Source organism: Cricetulus griseus, chromosome 2 (assembly GCF_003668045.3).
Source record: "Cricetulus griseus strain 17A/GY chromosome 2, alternate assembly CriGri-PICRH-1.0, whole genome shotgun sequence".
Classification (NCBI taxonomy): domain Eukaryota; kingdom Metazoa; phylum Chordata; class Mammalia; order Rodentia; family Cricetidae; genus Cricetulus; species Cricetulus griseus.
In genome coordinates, this window is record NC_048595.1 from 7,883,441 (window position 1) to 7,902,283 (window position 18,843).

Below are 18,843 nucleotides of genomic sequence, written 5' to 3' on the forward strand. Positions count from 1 at the left end.
AGTCCCTCTAGAGCTGGGATGTAATGGTGTATGCTCGTGCCTGACCCTTCTCTCTGTGTGTGATGCCGGGAACCAAACCCTGGGCCAGTGCCTGTTAGCTAGTGGCCTACCACAGAGTTGTATCCCCAGCCCAGTGACAGGGTTTACAAAATAATTATTAATAAAAAGCCAGTCATATACATACATTTTAAAATTCTGATGTCATTTATTGGCACAGAAAGTACTCAGATATAACATGGTGTCTAGACGTGTTTTCACTTTATACTTTGTTTATTTAGTTGGATATTTACTTTGTTCATAATTCCCGACCTGTCTGGTGTGGATCGGCACCTCCACAACAGCACTTGCCTTCTGAGCCCTGGCTCCAAACAACACACTCATCCCTCACTGAACACGGCAGGAATGGTGCAGGCCCTGTGTATTGGATCCTTGGCGCACCTGCTCACAGGATGGCCAGGCATCTGAGCAAACTCCCCTCCTGGGAGGCCAGACTTTGTGATTTCAGCATGGAGGGGCCAAGCAGAGGACTGGTCATCTCACCCACTTTGCCCCGTCCCACGTATGTGGCCACAGCTGTCCAGGGACTGGTGAGGTAACAGGATGGGTGGAATGCTGAGTTTCGCATCCTTGTCTTGGAGCCCCTGGTCAGTGTTCTCCAGGCCCCTGGGATTCCTCTGTGTTGAGTCCAACTGTCGCTGGGTTGGGAGGATGAACTAGATTTTTTTTTTCTCTCAGCAAATGTTTGTGATGAGTTCTCTTGTAAGTTAAGTCAAAACCCGTATTTCTTAGTTACCCATTTTCTGTTCCCCCCCCAAATAGCAGGCTTGTTTCCTTTAATCCCAGCACTCGGGAGACAGAGTCACTGTGTTTCACTGTCCGGGAACTGAATCAAGCCTTGTGTTTCTGACAGCAGCTAGGAGGTTGGCTCAAACCAACCTGGAATATACAGTAGTTCTTTTCATATACATTTAAAAATATTTAACAAAGTCAACTTTAGGACCTTGGCTTTAGTCCACTGGAAGCACACACCAAGGTTCAAAAGCCTCTGAGGAGATGCTGTAGTCTGCCAGGTTCCGGTCACCAGAAGGGACACCTAGGAGGGTGGAAGAAAAAGGCAGTCATCAGCGCCCTTCCAGGCTTTCCCCCAGAACAGAGGGCAGGTCTGAGCCCCGGGGGACTCGGTCAACATCTCCAGTCCAGGGTTAATGCCCTGAGGTCCCTTCTGCCCAGACACTCTAGGATTATCAATCTTGTCTTTCCACCGTTCTCTCTCTAGTCACTGCTCTGGCTTTTCCTGTGCCCTTCTGTACCCCTGGAGTGACAACAGAAATCTAAAAAAAGACCTACAGATAAGTAAGGTACCCTTCCCATTTTTTTTTTTTTCTTTTTCTTTTAGACAGGGTTTCTCTGTGGAGCTTTGGAGCCTGACTGGAACATGTTTTGTAGACCAGGCTGGCCTCAAACTCAGAAATCTACGGCCTCTGTCTCCTGAGTGCTGGGATTAAAGGCGTGCAGCACCACCACTGCCCGGCCCTAACCATAGCTGTTAAAATAGTTTTAACTTCTAAATACAGATCTACATTTCTCAGTTTTCTGTTAGACAAGGAGCATTCCCAGAGACTATAAACTTCTAAACTAGGACTGTCCTTTATGGTCACTTCACCAAGTCATCTTTTTATTTCTTGGTTTGAGGCTTCAAGTGGGTCCTCACTGCTGATTTATTTATTTTGAGACAGGGTTTCACCTCTGTAGCCCTGGCTGGCCTGAAACTGAAGAGATCAGCTTTCCTTGCATCCCAGTGTTGGGATTAAAGGCGTGTGCCCCATACGTGGTCAGTGACGCTCACCAGCCAATGTAGCACTGGCAGAGGTTCTCATGGGACGTTGCTTGCTTGATAAGCAGCTCCACCTGGGTTGGAACGTCCAAGGTGTCGTCATGAGAGAAATCCCGACCTAGGAAGCAGAAGCAGAAACTCTGTCCTTTGAACTGGGTACCAACACATCCCATGTCCTGTTTTTCTCCACTGTCTATGCAGTCACAGTAATCAGCCCTCACTGGAGCAGGAAGGACAGACCATATCTGCATTAATGAAGTCCCCTCGGTGTTGTCTGCCAGCACACTGGCTCCTTAATCTAGACGCTGTTCAAAGATGAAGATGTCAGAGTTGTGGCTAATAGACCCACGCCAAAAGCTGACTTGAAAAGTCAGCAAGTCCATTCAGCTTGCACCCCACAAGCTTCCCTCCATCGGTGTCCCACTGGACAGCCAAGGCCTTGGCCTCACACAGACTCCACAGCCTGGCCAGCCCATGCAGCTTCTTTGATAACCTGGTTTAAAGCTTTACAGTTTGGGTGTATGAAAGCTTTCTCGGAATGTCTATATGTATACTACGTGTGCCCTAAGAGGTCAGAAGATGGTTTCCGATCCCTGGAGCTACAGGAACTATGGTCATGAACCACCACATGGGTGCTAGGACTCACACACCCATCTCTCCAGGCCCAGCCTGCTTCTTTTATTTTCTGAGACAGGGGAAAGTATTTTTGTTGTTTCTGAGAGATCTCCTATAGCCTGAGCTGGCCTGAGTTATATAGCTGAGGCTGGTCTTAATGCCCAAGCCTCCCGGTTTCCCAAGCACACCGCTCCACTAAGACCAGTTCCATCCTGCCCCTCCCCCCTCCCCCCTCCCCTGTTGTCTTGTACAGCCCAGCCTGGCTTCAAAAGCTCGGCAATCCTCTGCCTTGGTCTCCTACTGGGATTGCAGGTGAGAGCCACCGCACCTAGCTGGCAAAGTGCCTTTGTAGCACCACAAGGCCTAACTGATAAAATCTCCTCAATCTCCACAGATGCCAGAGGGTCTCTCCACTTCTCACGCTGCTGAGATACCTGTGAGTCCCTCTTCTCTCACAGCCCTGGAGTTCCTTCCTTCCTTTCCTCAGACCACGCCCCACCCCCTTACAGGTCTGAAGTAGTGATTAGTCTTTGTTCAAACTCTTCCTTGGTTCCAGTCTCTGTTGCTGTTTATTTCTTGGAGACAGGGTCTCCCTCTGTCTATGTAGCTCTGGCTGACCTGGAACTCACTGAAGTCTGCCTGCCTCTGCCTTCTGATCATTGATATTAAAAGTGTGGGCCAAGTTTTGTAAATACACTCCTTATAGAGAAAAAAAAAAGAGACATAGAGGTGTAGCTCAGTCAGAGTCCTTTTGTCCACAAAGCAGCCCTTAGGGTGGATTTCAGCACCCAGGACTTCTGTCCACAAAAGCCTCTGCTTGCTCACACAGTGCTCCTCGCCTCCTGCATAAGCCGCTCAAGAACTCTGCCACAGCTCACTTTCTTCAACAACTTCAGTGTGGTCGTAGGGTTCCATACAGCTCTCAGACAGACGCCAGTGTCTTGGAGTCATCTTTGACCTTCTCATGTCTCATGTGTCAACAGCAGTCATTGTGGGATTTTTATATTTTTGGGTGGCACTGGGGCTCTAGGTCAGGTTTTTGTGAGTGTCGGGCAAGAAGTTTACCACAGAACTACAGTCCTAGCCAATCTTTGGTTTGCCCCCCTCAAGATCTCTAGCATCTGGCGTCTTCATTTCATCAGTGGTTGTCTTCCTTGGATGCCAGAGCCCTGGCCCAGCCAGTCACCACACACTTCGTTTTCCCTAGGTCAGAATGCCGGCCCTAGCATGTTCTTTCTTGCCATCTCTCTCATCGAAGGGTTCCTGCTGCCTGGAATAGTGTCCTCCCAGTTAACTCCTTGTGGAGGTTTGAATGAGAATGGTCCCCATAGGCTCATATATTTGAATACTTGGTTCATCATAGTTAGTGGAAATGTTTGGGAAGGATTAGGAGGTATAGTGGTATTGGAGGACTTGTGTCACTGGAGGTGGACTTTGAGGCTTCAAAAGCTATGTCATTTCCAGTTAGCTCTCGGTGCCTCAGGATTATGGAACAAGATGTAAGCTCTCAGGTACTATGCGTGCTGCTTGCTGCTGCGCTCACCACCACAATGGTTATGGGCTCTAACCATTCAAAGCTGTCAGCTCCAAATAAATGCTTTCTTTTATAAGTTGCCTTGATCATAGTGTCTTACCATCAACAACAGAAAAATAACTAATTTTTTATTGTTATAAAATAAACAATTGTTATAAAATAAAAAATAAAAAATCCTCTTGTAAATTGAACTCCAGTTATTTCCTTAAGAAACTTTTCCGGAATTTTCAAATTAAACCCTGCTATCACAAGGCACCACAGCTTTGGATACCTCTCCTCCATTTAGTGACAGTGCTCCCCCTTAGATTCTGGGCCCCGAAAAGCCAGGGAAGCTGTCTGTTTCTACTACTGTAGTTCCTTTAGCATGCAGCACAAAAGGGTATTGGTTAAGCACCTCTGACTACAAAAGCAACTGGCTTTGATGCCCAGTGCCTGGGAACCTATGTTTCCTGCGGTGTTCACATTCTCTGTCAGGTCTTCTTATCATTCAGATGGAGAAATGAGTTCAGGGGTCACACAGTGAGTGTAGAATGGGGTTTCTGGCTTTATGCTTCCACTCTCCATGTAACAACCCACTCAACAGAAGAAAGAAGATGACCATGGACTGACTGCTTCTTCCTAAAGTCAAACATGGCTCCCCTTCTACCCTTCCATTGCATGCCAAGTAATCAGGTACCCTTCAGTATCTCACCATGAGGCCACTGACTTCCCCTGGAGTTGGCTGGTTCTGGACTCCATCCAGATTCCAAAAGTGCCTCCCTCATCCCCAGAGTTAATGAGGGTAAGAGATATCAAGAGATATTAATAGTCTTCATCAAGAAAAGCAGAGGGGGTGCCGCACTGGAAGCCTGAAAGCCACTCAAGAGCCACATGTGTAGGGGACAGTAAGCCACGCATTGGTGGTTCAGTGGTGCCACTCAGGAGGTCTGGCTAGCTCAGTCAGTAGAGCATGAGACTCTTAAATCTCAGGGTTGTAGGTTCGGGCCCCACATTGGGCGCCACTAATTGCTTGACTACAAGAGACGATCTGTAGCCCATAAGGTCAAGATATCTTTATTGAGATAAATACCAGCCAAATGCAAGCCAGAGTGTGCCTGGGGCAGCCGAGCAGCGAGGCCAGGTAGAAGGGCTTTCCATGTGCTCTGCAGCCCCTTAAGAGCCCATGCCGTGTCATCCTGATCTCACCTTGACCACACCTTGACAGTCGTGGTCAGGCACACCTATAGCCAGCCTCTAACAAGCGTGGCTTACTGTCCCCTACACACATGGCATTGAATCCCAGGACAGTGGACTGGCCACCCACTGAGAGAACACTCTTCCTCATCAGGCTTTGTGTCCCTTTAACCCCAAATACTCACCAGTAAGCTTATCTCGAACCCTGTTAATAATCTGAATAGCTTTCTTGTTTAAGGCTTCTGGTTTCACCAAACCATCTCCAACTGAAAGACATAAAAGCAGATTCAACAGGTCCAAGGCTGCCCTGCTTTTATGAAACATTCCCCTCTGAGTGTTGAGCAATCCCGGGCATGTGTCTCTGTCCTCAGCATACAATGTGCAATTCATAGACCCTTTCCTCTCAAAGGCAGCCTTGTTCCTGCCCTGTTGACTCCCTTTCTGGCTCATGGTTCACTGTAGCAGCTATCTGTGCAATGAGCTAGCCATCACTGCAGTCCCCTAGATTGTGGACTTACTGAAAGAATGAATGGATTCTGGCACCGTGGTCCCTGTTTTCTTATGGGCTGGTTCGCCAAGTTCTACACCGTCCAAAATTTCTAGGGGGAAAACAGACACACACACAAACTCAATTAGTAGAAGATTCAAATACTAAGAAGCCATTATCTTCTAATTATTAATATTTTTTGAGAGGTCTCAGGTATGGGAGGTTGCCCCTGAACTTCCCATAGAGGTAAAGATGACCTCATGCCTCTACCTCCCAAGCGCTGGGATTATAGGCATTTGCCACAATGCCTGGCTGTCATTCTTATTTCTTTTAAAATTTACTTCATTTTAAATTATGTGCATGTATGTGTTTGTGGGCATGTCCACATGTATGTGGGGTGTGTGCCTAAGGCCAGAGGAATTGGATCTTTCTGGAGCTGGAATTACAGACAGTTGTGATCCACCTGCCATGGGTGCTGGGAACCAAACTCAGGTCCTCTGGAAAAGTAGTATGTGCTCTTAACTACTGAGCCATCTCTCCAGCCCTATTACTCCTTTTTAAATAAAATTTACATTTATTTATGTGTATGTGTGTGTTGGAGGGAGTGAGTATATATGGGAAGTCAGAGGACAACTTTTAGGAGTTGTTTTTTTCCTTCCACTATGTGTGTCCAGGGGATCTTACTTAGGTGGCCAGGGCTGGCCATAAGCACCCTTACCCACTGAGCTGTCCTGGGGAGCAAACTCAGGCTTTCATTCATGATAGACAAGCACTCTGCTAAGCTACGTCTGCTAAGCACTGACATCAGAAAAGAGCATCAGGGCTGGAGGGATGGCTTAGTGGTTAAGAGCTCTTGTAGCTCTTGTAGAAGACCTGGGTTTGATTTCCACCATCCTCATGGTGGCTCACAATCATCTGTAACTCCAGGTCCAGGTGATCCAACACCTTCTTCTGGTCTCCTCCAGGCATTCATGAAATGCACAGACATACACGCAGGAAAAACACCTATGCACATACAAATAAAAACACGATTGAAGATAAAAAAAAGAGTAATATAAAGCAATTAGTTTCTTTCTTTTTTTTTTTTTTGGTTTTTCGAGACAGGGTTTCTCTGTGTAGCTTTGGAGCCTGTCCTGGCACTTGCTCTGGAGACCAGACTGGCCTCGAACTCACAGAGATCCTCCTGCAGTCATATTCATAATAAGCTCTGTGGGATAGAAAAGTCACCAACCACTGTGAAAGTATGTATCATCTGTGTGGGATGGGTGCATCTCACAGCTCACATGTGGTCAAAGGATAACTTCATGGGTCAGTCTCTCCGTCTACCTTTTGCACGGGATCTGGGAATCGAACTCAGGTCCCAGGCTTGAGTGGCAAGCATCTTGACAGTCGTCTCCCCCCCCCTCCCGCCCCCCTTTTTTTTCTTTCATACTGGATCTCATACCCCAGGCAGGTCTCAAACTTGTTATGTAGGTAAGATGACCTCAAATACTCTGGATGTAAAGGAATGGGGTCTGCCATCTTCCCTGGGTTGCACCCACCTACTGACTGGCCTGCAGAGTAGGAGTCTGTCCTCGTTCGGGACCGCTTGTTGCCTTTGGTATTTGCTAGTAAAAGAAAGGAAGTGTTAGGAAGTACTTCAGACTGTGGCTTGAAAGAAACTTGGTTGAGAAGCTATTTCCCTACGATCATCAAAATATCATTTTTTCAAAAGCTATAATGCTGAATAGTGAACAAGATCTATCATAACTCAGAAACAAGGGGGAGAGTGGGAATCTGCAACCCGATGCTCTCCACTGCAGACCTGAGTTAGACAAGGTGCGGGCTGGTTTACTCAGAGCATCAGAAACCTCAAATCACAACTGGCTATGTTTCTTACTAAAATCCCAGCTTCCTACTCTACAGGCCAAACAAATGAAACCCACGAAGGTATAGTTTATCCAGAAAAACAACTTCATTAAATAGCTAAGCCTAGAGAGTGGGAGTGCTCTGTAGCTCATAAAAATACTTGAAATTCCTCTCCAGCCCCCAGAGTTGCTCTGTGATGTGTCTGGGACATATACATATTCACAAATATACACACACATACATACTTATTTCAAATAGCCCAGGCTGCCTCAGAACTTACAAAGAATTCATCCCACATATTTGAAACTTACTGTCCATTAGCCTCCAGTTCAGCAAAGGGTCATAGACAAAGGCTTCCAGTACAGCCATGACGCTGTCCTTATGTTCCCGAAGCACTTCCATCACTGTGTGGCAGGTGGTTCTATAGTTGCCATCCAGACCTGTAACCTGCGAAAGGGACAGAGCCACATAGCCGGGGTTAATTAACAGTGGCTCACTGGTGCCTTATGACCAAGGCAAGGGAGGGCCTGTCACCCTCACACGGGCACAGACCCAGGCCAGTACAGACAGGTCATGTAATGCTGACCTTCAAAGGCTACTCCCAACACAGTAATGGGGACACGGCACCCAGGGGACTGCTGCACTCTTAACAAGCAAGTCTGTATTGTCAAATCAGTGTGTACCCAGGATCCACTCACCTCCATAGCGTTGGTCAACATTCTTGTTAGTCTAAATGGAATCTTTTCTGGAAATTTCTCTCTGGTCATAGCAACCTATAGGGTCATTAAAGGAAAAGTCAAACCCATGGTTAGGTTATATCCTCTCACTAAGGCCAGGTGAAGGTATGCGACTTCTCTTGACATCGTGTGCACTGACTGACATCACAGCAAGGAAACAAAAGTTACTGAATTCAGTGAGAGGGAAGTGATCCCAGGGATCTGAAAGATGACCTAAGCAAACAACAACAGGAGCCAGAGAAAGGACAAGTGCTCACAGGCTGGCCTGGGCCAGCTGCAGCCGGAGGGACAGGAGATCGTTCTTCCTGAGTGGGTGTGAGGAGAGTCCTTGCCCAGGAGGCTTAGGGGCTAAGAGGAGGGGGAAGAGAAGGCCTTCGGGGCTGGAGCTGCCCAGACTGTCAGGAGGGTTGGCTGTGCACAGCAGTTACCTCAAAGCAGTCCCCGAAGTCGATGTGCAGGATCTTCCCGCTCAGCCGGTCCAGCATCAGGTTGGATGGGTGTCTGACAAACAAGCGAGCAGGGAGGGATGGGTTCCAGGCTGGCAGCCAGCAAAGGCCCACTCCCTGGAGACCCCAGCCCCCAGCTGCCTGTGTGATTCAGGGTTCGTGGGGGCTAGCCTTACTCACTTGTCTCTGCACTGCCTGCTTTCAGGCCACACAGCCCACAAAACCTAAAATATTTGTTATCTGCCCTTGCATTTACTTTCTTGGAATCTTGGGTCCCCAGGAAAATAGTTTCTGTCAAGAGTTGCACAGATGTCATTCCTACCAAGCAGCTACCACAGGGGCTTTTCTACTTGAACCTCTGGATCATTCTAAGTCCTTAGTCCGTCAGTCTTTCTTCAATTGAATTGGCATTCTGCCAGGGCTTTAAAAGTTTCAAAATACTGGTTTCTAGAGCTTTGCATTTTGTTTTACATTTGGTGTGTGTGTGTGTATGTATGTGTGTGTGCATGCACGCGTGCTTGAGTGCACACCTGCACATGTACACACCATGGCTCTTGTTTAGCAGTTAGAGGACAATTCACAGGAGCTTCTACTATGTGGGCTCCAGAGATCAAACTCAGGCTGTCAGATCCTGTTGTGTGAGCACTTTCACCCACTGAGCTTTCTCACTGACTTTTTTTTTTTAAAGACAGGGTCTCAGGGCTGGAGAGATGGCTCAGCGGTTAAGAGCACTGGCTGCTCTTCCAGAAGATCTAGCTTCAATTCCCAGCACTCACACGACAACTCACACCTGTATATAACTCCAGTTCCATGCTTCTGACACCCTCACACAGACATACATGCAGGCAAAACACCAATGATTATTTAAGTAAAAAAAAAAAAAAAAAAAAAGACAGGGTCTCACTTAGTAGTCCTGGCTGTCCTGGAACTCCTTTGCTTCTGCCTCTTGAGTGCTGGAGTCAAGGGCTTGTCCACCATGCCATGATTGGCTTTGTCTTTTAAAGAGGAGACCTCATTTTGCTGCCCAGGTTCATATCAAATCTCAGGCTGGGGCAACATTCCCACCTCAGCTCCCAAGTGTGGGACTACAGGTGTACGTCTTAAAGCCTAACTCATAACCCTGGGTTTTTATTTTGGAGGTGTGTGGGGGGGCACAAAACGATTTTTTGCTCAAGTAACTGCATGAGACCCAATTCCAAAGAAAAGCAGTAGACACCAAAGAATCAGCTTTGCTTACATTTTTTTTTTTTTTTTTTCCCACGAGACAGGGTTTCTCTGTGTAGCCCTGGAGACCAGGCTGGCCTGGAACTCACAGAGATCCTCCTGCCTCTGCCTCCCGAGTGCTGGGATTAAAGGCGTGAGTCACCACTGCCCTGCTTGTTTGCATCCTTATTAGTCAGTATCTGAACATTGCTGATTTTCTTTTCTTTCTTTCTTTGGGTAGTATTGCAGATCAAGCTCCGGCTTTGTATTAGCTATACAAGTGCTCTCTCACCGCTTCATAGCCCCAGCCATGAATTATCTCTTTGGTTACTACACTTACAAGTGTATTTAGTATAACAAAAGTTTCTACTTTGGTTGGTTTCAATTACAGATGGACAATGATCTGCCTTGCCATAGTGGTGATTGATGAGTTTGTTAAATCAATAAATCACTTTGGGGACCCCTCCCTTCCTCCTGCAGGCATGGTCACCCTATTTCTCAACAAAACCATGCTTTCTTTACCCTCAAAAAATAAAATACAGCTATTTATTCACTGGTCATGTATTTCAACTAGAAATAAAATGAAGCCATTTGAAACAACTGGAGAAAGAGACTCAAAGACACAAATTAAATTCACTCACCTGTCTCCCAGGCCTAAAATGTATCCAACCATTGACATGACGGCTAAGGAGCGGGTATAGTTGGTTCTTCGGTCAAACCACACCTGCAGCAGGACAGTGCACATGAATCATCATTCTATAAATCAGCAGTTTCAACACAGCCATAGAGGACAGCTCTTCTTAGATTCCACACAACCAGCTAGGATGGATAACGGATCCAAGATCCCACTCCTGATTATAAACTATAATCTAGAGTGAAGTCTATGGGGAGGCTCTCAGAGGATAACCATGTGAGCTGGTTCTCCTTCTACCATGTGAGTTCCAGGGACTGAACTCAGCTTGTTAGAGTGAACTAACCTGCCAAGCTATCTCTCCAGCCCAGTTTTATCTCATTTTTAAAAAAGACTGATCTGTTTATATGTGTGTCAGTGTTTGGTCTGCATGTATGTATGTGCACCACATGTATGCCTGATGCCTGAGCTGGCCAGAAGGAGTTACAGACAGCTGAGAGCTGCCATGTGAGTCTGGGGAACTCATCTGAGGGCCTCTGCAAGAGCCAAGAGCAGCCAGTGCTCTTAACCCCTGAACCATTTCTCTAGTCCTTTGTTTTTTACCCTGAGACAGGGTTTCTCTCATATATAGCTCAGATTGTGTTAAAACAATCTATGTAGTAAAGGATGAACTTAAATTCATAGTGATCCTCCTGCCTTAGTCTCCCAAATGCTGGGATTACAGGTATGAACGACCATTCTCAATTTAATCCAGTTTCTAAAAGCTTTGTGTGAAAATTCCTCAGCTAACCACAACAAAATGAGTATACTTCTGTCATAGGTGGATGTCTGTGGTGATGGCGAGGCTGCCTGCAGAGCCACAAACCATACCTCTGAGCTGGGGCTTTTCAGCCACAGTAGCTTGGCCAGGTCGTCCCCAGCTGTGTTGTTGACCGCATGCTCGAACACCTCCACCTTCTGCATCAGAGTCAGGTGGTCATAGTCAGGAGCCATCTGAATCAGGACAGAACGAGACAGTGAGAGAGAGAGAACAGGCTGGGGCCAGGCAGAGCTGCATTCTGATTTCACCAGTGATGCCAACAGGGAAAGGAAAGAACACGGGGAAGGGAAAACAGTGTGGCTGCTGATTTTTATGTTTTGGTAAGACAGGGTCTTATTATGTAGCCCTGGCTGTCCTGGGATTTGCTCTGTAGACCAGGCTGTCCTCGAACTCACAGAGATCCTCCTGCTTCTGCCTCCTGAGTGCTGGGGTTAAAGTCATGCATCCCTATGCCCAGCATTTTTTCTTTTTTTTGAGACAGGGTTTCCTTGTGTAGCCCAAGCTGTCTTAAAACTCACTTTGTAGACCAGGTTGGCCCCAAACTCACAGAGATCCACCTGACTTTGCCTCCCAAGTGCTGAGATTAAAGTGTGCAACAACACCACCTGGCAACTTTTGTAATTAAAAAAAAAAAAAAATTGCAGTTGGATGGTGGTAGTGCAGCATGAATAGTAGGGAACGATGAGGTAACAACAAAACGTAGGTTAAAATAAATGGGTAAATTTAAGTTATAAGAGCTAATGGGACCAACCTAAGCTAAGGTTATTCATGATGAATAGTAAGTCTCCGTGTCGTTATTTATGAGCTGCTGACCCCAAGAAAAATCTGACTACACCCCTCCAGACAGGTGTGGGCGCTCTGAAGTGTGGGTGTCCACAAGGTGCAGCACGCACGTACTCGAAGCATGATGCGATGCTCGATGTTCAGGAGAATCTTCTTCTTCTCCCGGTAGTCCCGGATGAGGGCGTGCAGCGTGTCACAGTGGGGGACCCAGCCAATGAGGCCCGAGTTGGTGGACAGCGGGATGACTGCGTATCTCTGGATGCTGGTGGCCACAGGGAAGGAAGGTCATTGCACAGTGACTAAAAGCACACTTTTGATCAGCTTAGGAAATCATTTTTAAACAGTTTGTGAAGACACCTGACACCACAGACATCTCAGGATGCAATGTGAAGAAACCCGAGAGGGCTCAGCCTCTCACAGTGTTCTCAATACCTGAGGTTTTTCCGAAGAGAAGTAGGGTCATTGGCCAGGAGCGTGTTCACCAGGCCGAAGAGCTGCATCACACGCTCATCCTGCCGCAGATCTTCATGGCCTTTCAGCAGGAAAACAAACTCGTGCCCATTGCTGCCTGCAAGAAACGGGAAGCAACCGACATGGGTCAGAACTACTCACATTACTCCCCAAGACCACCAGCTATTCCCAAGGTCCTACGGAATTCACTCCCTTTCCTAGTCATAGTGTCCCCAAAGACGAGCACATACACACCCTCGAATTGAAGGGAAGAACAGCACTGCTTTGAGTGGTCCCCAGCAACCAATGCTGCTCTAATTAGTACAGAACCTGTTTCATGAGGACTGAGAATGACTTCTTGTCGAAACCCTGGGGGTTCCCTGGTCCCCATTCAACTGTCCTTTCCTGACTCCTACAGGCCACATCACCTGGGCCCCAGTAGGGCATGCCCAAAGGGAGAACCAGCAGGGTTCCAGGACACAGGAAGAGGAACAGGTCAGGGGATTTGCCCCATTGCTGACTGGGCAAGTAGGTCGGGGGTAGTGGGGAAGGGAGGCCGGAGGAGTAGCCTCAGGGCTGAGAGTGCCTTCCTAAACTTCTCTTTTTAAAGAGACAGGATCTCATGTAGCCCATTCTGACCTTGAACTTGTAGCCATCCTCTTGCCTCTGCCTCCTGAGTGTTAGGATTGTAAGTGTGTGACATCAAGCCTGGTTTACATAGTCCTATAGGTCCAACTCAGGGTGTTGTGCATGAAAGGCAAGCACCTATCAGATGAACAATATCCATAGCCCCTCCATTAAATACTAAAGACCATCACTCGTGGGACCATGGTTAATTGATGGTGGTGAATAACCACTGTGTTCAAGAAACAAGCACTATTTTTTAAAATAATATTTTTAATATTATTAAATATAATCTGAATCTTGGTGTGGGTATGAACATGTGTGTCAGGTGATCCTAGAAGCCAAAGGTTTCAGATCCCCGGAAACTGGGTCATAGACAGTTGTGAGCTGCCTGATGTGGGTGTTGGGAACAGAACTTGGGTCCCACCCCCAGGAACAGTATACACTCTTATCTATTAAGCCATTTACCTAGCCCAGAAACAAGCATTATAAGAGAAAGGAAGCTAGGCATAGTGGTGCACGCCTTTCATCCCAGCACTCAGGAGGCAGAGGCAGGCGGATCTCTGAGTGTTTGAGGCCGGCCTGGTCTACATCATGAGCTTCAGGAGAGATAGGGCTACATAGTGAGACCCTGACTCGAAGAAACCACACACACACACACACACACACACAGTGGAAGCCAGGCCTGTGGCACAGGCCTGCAGTATAATTACTTGGAAGGTAAAGGAAGGATTGCCTCAGGTTGGTGGCCAGCCTGTGCTACATAGTGAGTACAGGACAGCCAGGAATGCAGAATGAGGCCCTGCTTGCTTTCCTAAAAGGGCAAGGGACCTCACAGAGCCTGCAGAGCTCTTGGGCCTCCCATAACTGGTCCAGGTAGACAGCACTCTGCTCCCAAAGAAATCCCAGAGGCAGCTTCACATTAACACAGTCTACTGTGAGAACCCGAGTTTAGCCTGCTCATTTCAGACCACGATGGTAAACCAGGAACACTCGAGAGCACAAAAGCTGTCTTCAAAACAGTTTGTCATGTTCCATGTTTGCCTCAGATGGCTTCTAGAACCATCAGTTTCCTACACTTTCCCACCACGACCAAATCATCAGACAAGGGCGACCTGCTGCTTTACAACAAGTGCAGCTCTGGGCAAACAAGGAGTCTTAGAATATGTAACAGGAGGAGATTCATGACCTCCCTTCTGCAGCAGGTGAGATAGCAGGCAATCACTCCAGAAGAAAGGAGGGAACTCAGGCAGGGTCCTTACCCATCAGCGTCAGCTTCCGGGGCCTCTGCTTGGACGTGATGACTTGCAAAGACGGGGCTATGGACTGAATGCGAATGATTGGCTGGTTGGGGTCATACGTTCCTGGCACAGCCAATTCAAGGTCCCGGCACATGAGAAGTTTGGGGGAAACATACTGCAGCTCCAGGGATGTGAGCTGTAAAGAGTTAGGAAAGGATTTCAGTGCCCCACAAGGGGAACTGAAATGCAATTTAAGTATTTTTCTTCATTAAATGGCAACAAGCAATTGCTTGTCCTAAAGTCTTCAGTGTAAGTGAAGCCAGCTGCACAGGATGAACCCAGGAGCTCACAAGGCCCTCTGCTGACAGCCACCCAGTTGGGAGCCTCAATGAGAGCCTACCTGGGGTAACTGCTTGGAGATCCTTCTGAACACGTGATAATAGAGGTCCCAGGCTTGGGTGAGGTCCTTGACATTTCCTGATTTCATGTACTTTCTGCACCACTCTTGTGCCTCCATCAAATCTCGCCCATATGCCTGACAGGAAAGCAGGGCAGAGTGTCAACTTACCAAAGTGGCCACTGTTAGTATTCAGGCATCTGCACTGGCCTGTCCTTGGGGTTCTGACAGGATTCGCCCTCAGCTGCAGCCACTAAGAGCACCACCTGTGCACATTCACTATGTTCCCTTTCAAAGAGGCCCCACCCACCTCCCATCCCCGCCCACCTCCCTCTCTCTTGCTGCTTGGAGGCCGGTCTCCCCACTTCCCTTTCCCCTTTTTATGATCCCTTTCCCTAAAAACAAAACAAACAAAAAAACCTCTGCTTGAACCATGTTGCATGGCACCTTTCTCTCGAGCACTGCTTTTCTGAAATTACAACAGCCATGACCCTAGGAGGCTAAATCCCCAAGCAGACCACACCCCAGGGTGCCTGAGATGGTATGAAGGTACCAGGAGGGAAGGGCTGAGCAGCAGGGGCTTTGCAGTCCCAACCCTGGAGCTTCCAGGGCATGAGGATGACATAACACCTAAGGGGGTTTTAGGGAGAGCAAGATGACTCCTGGAGGAATCTTGTGAGTTTCCACTTAAAATTTCAGCAGCTGACGGGTCGGCTTGGTAAGCAATGCTTGCCCATCAGCTGAGGGGCTAGCCTGGTGGGCAGTGCTTGTCCGTCACGTGTGAGGGTTTGATCCCACCCCCTAGCATGTCAAGAAAATGAAAAAAATTTAAGGGGCTAGAGAGATAGCTCAGTGGGTGAGAATCTGCGATTCTCTGGTACAGAGATTCTATTTTTCTAAGCAGTGACCTCTGCTGGGTGTAACTTTTAAGGTCAGAGGGAAGGCAGTGTGGTAAGGCCACACTCTCACCCGTACCTGATTAAAGGACGTCTCCTTTAGCGTCTGGGGGCCCCGCTCCATCATAGCATGCAGGGGCTCCAGCACCTCAAACATGCCTTTCACGTTCCTCTCCCCAAAGTACAAGCGCGACGCCTCTTCCAGGCCTTCATGCCACATCTCATGCCAGAGGATGGCTACTCGAATCAGCTCTTCGCTCACCTGGATCACAGGACGAAGGAAGGAATGCCAGGTGCTAGGATTGGCAAGGTCCAACTTGGAGGCAGAGGAGAGGGCAATGCCCCACTGAGGGAGAGAAGCAATCATCAATCCTGTGGCTGCTGGCTCAGGCTCGCTACTCACCATCATGGCCTGCTGGACCAGCGTGTTACTGTGCTCACACATGTTCTTCAGGATCTTGTTGGCTGCGTTGTGACGGGCTGTCGTGGTGGACTTAGAAGCCACCGTCAGGGGATAGATGAGGGCCTAAACACACAGAGAACACTTGCAAAGGAGCGTGCACAAGGAACCTGGGATGTTTTAAGGAGAATGGCAAACAAGTGGTGAGGATAGCATTAGTCTGTGGACACTTGGACACTGGGTGGTGCATTGGTTCCCACTCCCACACTGTCTCTTGAGGAGCTCCAGGAAAGGTTAGCCACCATACCAACAGTCAGGGGTTCCCTGAAAAAATGCTCAGGGTCGACACGTACCTGGGGATGGTAGCGACCAATGTCTGTGAGAAGCTGGTGAATGAGCCGGCCCACCAAGGGTCTGGGCGTGTCAATTCTTGCAATTAGCTGAGGTATAACCTGGTATGCAGGATGCAGGAAGACATGATGCATGTGAGGCAAGGAAAGAGTGATAATAAATAAATAAATAAATAAATAAATAAATAAATAGAGACAAGGTCTCTCTCGTGTAGCCTAGGTTTGTCATGGTCCTTTTGCCTCCATCTCCCATGTGCTGCGATTTCAGGCATATGCTTTGATCGAGCAAGTCTTCAGCTCCCTGCCACAAGCCAGGGAGGATATGGAGTCTGGACTTTGGAACCAAGCTGTGCTTCTTTACAGCTTATGACACAGGCTGCCTTGCTCCTGTGACCACTGTTGATTTCAAATGGGAGACTGTAACCCATCCTCATTGTCACCGAGTTCTCACCTGTAACCAAGTGTCAATCTGTATGGCCTTCACCCCTTCCACCAAGGCTTCATTGACATCTGGCCAATGACCATAATCAAACCACAAGGTGAGGACTCTGGGGAGACAGGAGAGAGGCACAGGAATTGAGTTTCCTAGCTTGTCTGTCTTTCACCTTTAAGGCTGTGACAGGTGACAGAGCTTGTGAGGGGTCTCTAAAGATTAGCCCGAGGGTTTCATCCCAGGTCCACCAGGGCCACTGAGGTACAAGCTCAGCTGCAGGTGAGCTAGGCAGGGTGGTAGGGAAGGAGGTGCCTGCAGGATGGGCACCAATGAGGCTGGTGAGTCAGACCAGTCAGGCCCCAGGGTGAGTGGGGGCAGCCTCCCCTTCTCACCTCTTCATCCTCACGGCTCTCAGCCTCGAGGGCTGTCATGTCTCAAGGGACAGGGGAGGAAAGGCCCATATGCTGACCTGGATTGTACTGACCAGAGGGGGATATGAAGACACCTCATGGGTGACTTCTATGTCCTGCCACTGATGAGGCCTTTTAGAGCAACACCCTCCCCTGCCTCCATACCTGAGTGTATCCTGTAGGTTGTTGCCTCTCGACAAGGAGATAGAACGGAAGAAGCCTTGGACAGCAGGGACAGTGTACAACAAGAGGGTTTTGGACAAATCCTGTTGAAACACAAGTGCATCACTGACACTCTTGTCTCAACTCTCCCGTCTGTAAAGTGGGCACAGTTGCACACTGATGGCACTGCCTCAAAGGGTAGTTAGGAGTGTGACAACACTTATGCCTGGGGACTAATGGCATACAGCATACATTCCACAGCGGCAACTGTTGTCATTGTCATATCTTGGCACAATGTGGCTTCCTGACCAGGGCAGTTGGAGTAGAGCTGAGGCCCTGAACATGCTGTTCTCTGTACTTGATGGCTGCTCTGTTGCATTCTGGACTGACAGGTCCAAGGGAAGTAGACAGATCCCCAAGGCTCTGTCCTCAGAGTGGCCCTGCAGCTGTGGCAGCCACCCACACACAAGGGCAGTGCATTGAGGGGATGAGCTCATCTCTGTGGGAAGCAAGTTTTTCTTCAGCTCTGACAGCAGCTCCGCAATATGCACAAACCCTGGAGAACAGCCTCTGGCACACTGTAAGGCCAGCCAGTCTGTCCAGCCCCATCCTGCCTCACAGAGAGCCTCGGGCTTCTCTGAGCTTCACAACTATCTAAAACAGCTCAAGTTGTGCTCTGACCAGTTCTGAGTGAGGAGGAGGTTACCTCAGTGACCTTCTTCTGCACAGGGGACGGGGTGGGGCTGTTCTCATTGCTCTCAGTCTCGCTCTCGCTGTTGCTGCCCTCTGTGCTGGTGGCAGCGGCCGCGGAGGCAGCTGTGGTGGCAGCTGTGGTGGCATTGGTGATGTTGGCCCCGCTGGCGTGACGTAGTTTCTTCTTCTCATCACGGGCTTGATTTTGATGTTTGTAGTGCAGCACGGCTTCAAAGTTCATCACTGCCCACGCATGCCAAGCCTAGGTGCACAGGGCGGGCGAGAGTTAGGCTTGCTCTGACCTAGTGTGGAGGCGGGGCTTGACACTCTGAGTCTACACTGAGGATGGGCCTTGAGACCAGCAGGATGAGACACTCAGGAAGGGGGGCTGCTGCAGCCAATGTGACCCATTCACCTGAGCACTGCTGAATTAGGCTTTGTGGTGAGCACTGTACAGTCACAGGAAGAGGGGCAGTGGACACCCCTTGCCTTGGGGGACATTTAGGCAAGGGGTGCTTTACAAAGTACAGACTCTGCAAGGCAGATGGGGGCCAGAGGAAGGGCAATGGGAATGTCACTGATCTGAAGAGGTCCATAAGGAAGGGGCCTGGTTAAGTCTCACACAGAAGCTGAAGCTGGGCAAGGAGGGAACAAGAGAGATGATGACAGTGGGCTC

The 18,843-nt window shown here is 48.6% G+C and overlaps 1 protein-coding gene across 1 annotated transcript in view; it reads right to left on the minus strand.

Annotated features, from left to right (window-relative positions):
- Positions 1-181: 181 nt before the first annotated feature.
- Positions 182-18,843, minus strand: part of Mtor (mechanistic target of rapamycin kinase) — a 112,489-nt gene continuing 93,827 nt past the window's right edge. The window contains exons 39-58 of the mRNA XM_027398207.2: positions 18,181-18,429; positions 17,478-17,578; positions 16,921-17,017; positions 16,473-16,571; positions 16,123-16,245; positions 15,799-15,981; positions 14,827-14,961; positions 14,448-14,622; positions 12,544-12,679; positions 12,226-12,373; positions 11,379-11,501; positions 10,519-10,601; positions 8,657-8,729; positions 8,190-8,264; positions 7,803-7,938; positions 7,185-7,250; positions 5,675-5,755; positions 5,342-5,422; positions 1,847-1,952; positions 182-1,093 (exon numbers count right to left, since the gene is read on the minus strand). Coding sequence (XP_027254008.1) covers positions 1,078-1,093; positions 1,847-1,952; positions 5,342-5,422; positions 5,675-5,755; positions 7,185-7,250; positions 7,803-7,938; positions 8,190-8,264; positions 8,657-8,729; positions 10,519-10,601; positions 11,379-11,501; positions 12,226-12,373; positions 12,544-12,679; positions 14,448-14,622; positions 14,827-14,961; positions 15,799-15,981; positions 16,123-16,245; positions 16,473-16,571; positions 16,921-17,017; positions 17,478-17,578; positions 18,181-18,429 — 2,286 coding nt within the window. The 3' untranslated portion in view covers positions 182-1,077. The remainder of the gene's footprint in view (positions 1,094-1,846; positions 1,953-5,341; positions 5,423-5,674; positions 5,756-7,184; positions 7,251-7,802; positions 7,939-8,189; positions 8,265-8,656; positions 8,730-10,518; positions 10,602-11,378; positions 11,502-12,225; positions 12,374-12,543; positions 12,680-14,447; positions 14,623-14,826; positions 14,962-15,798; positions 15,982-16,122; positions 16,246-16,472; positions 16,572-16,920; positions 17,018-17,477; positions 17,579-18,180; positions 18,430-18,843) is intronic.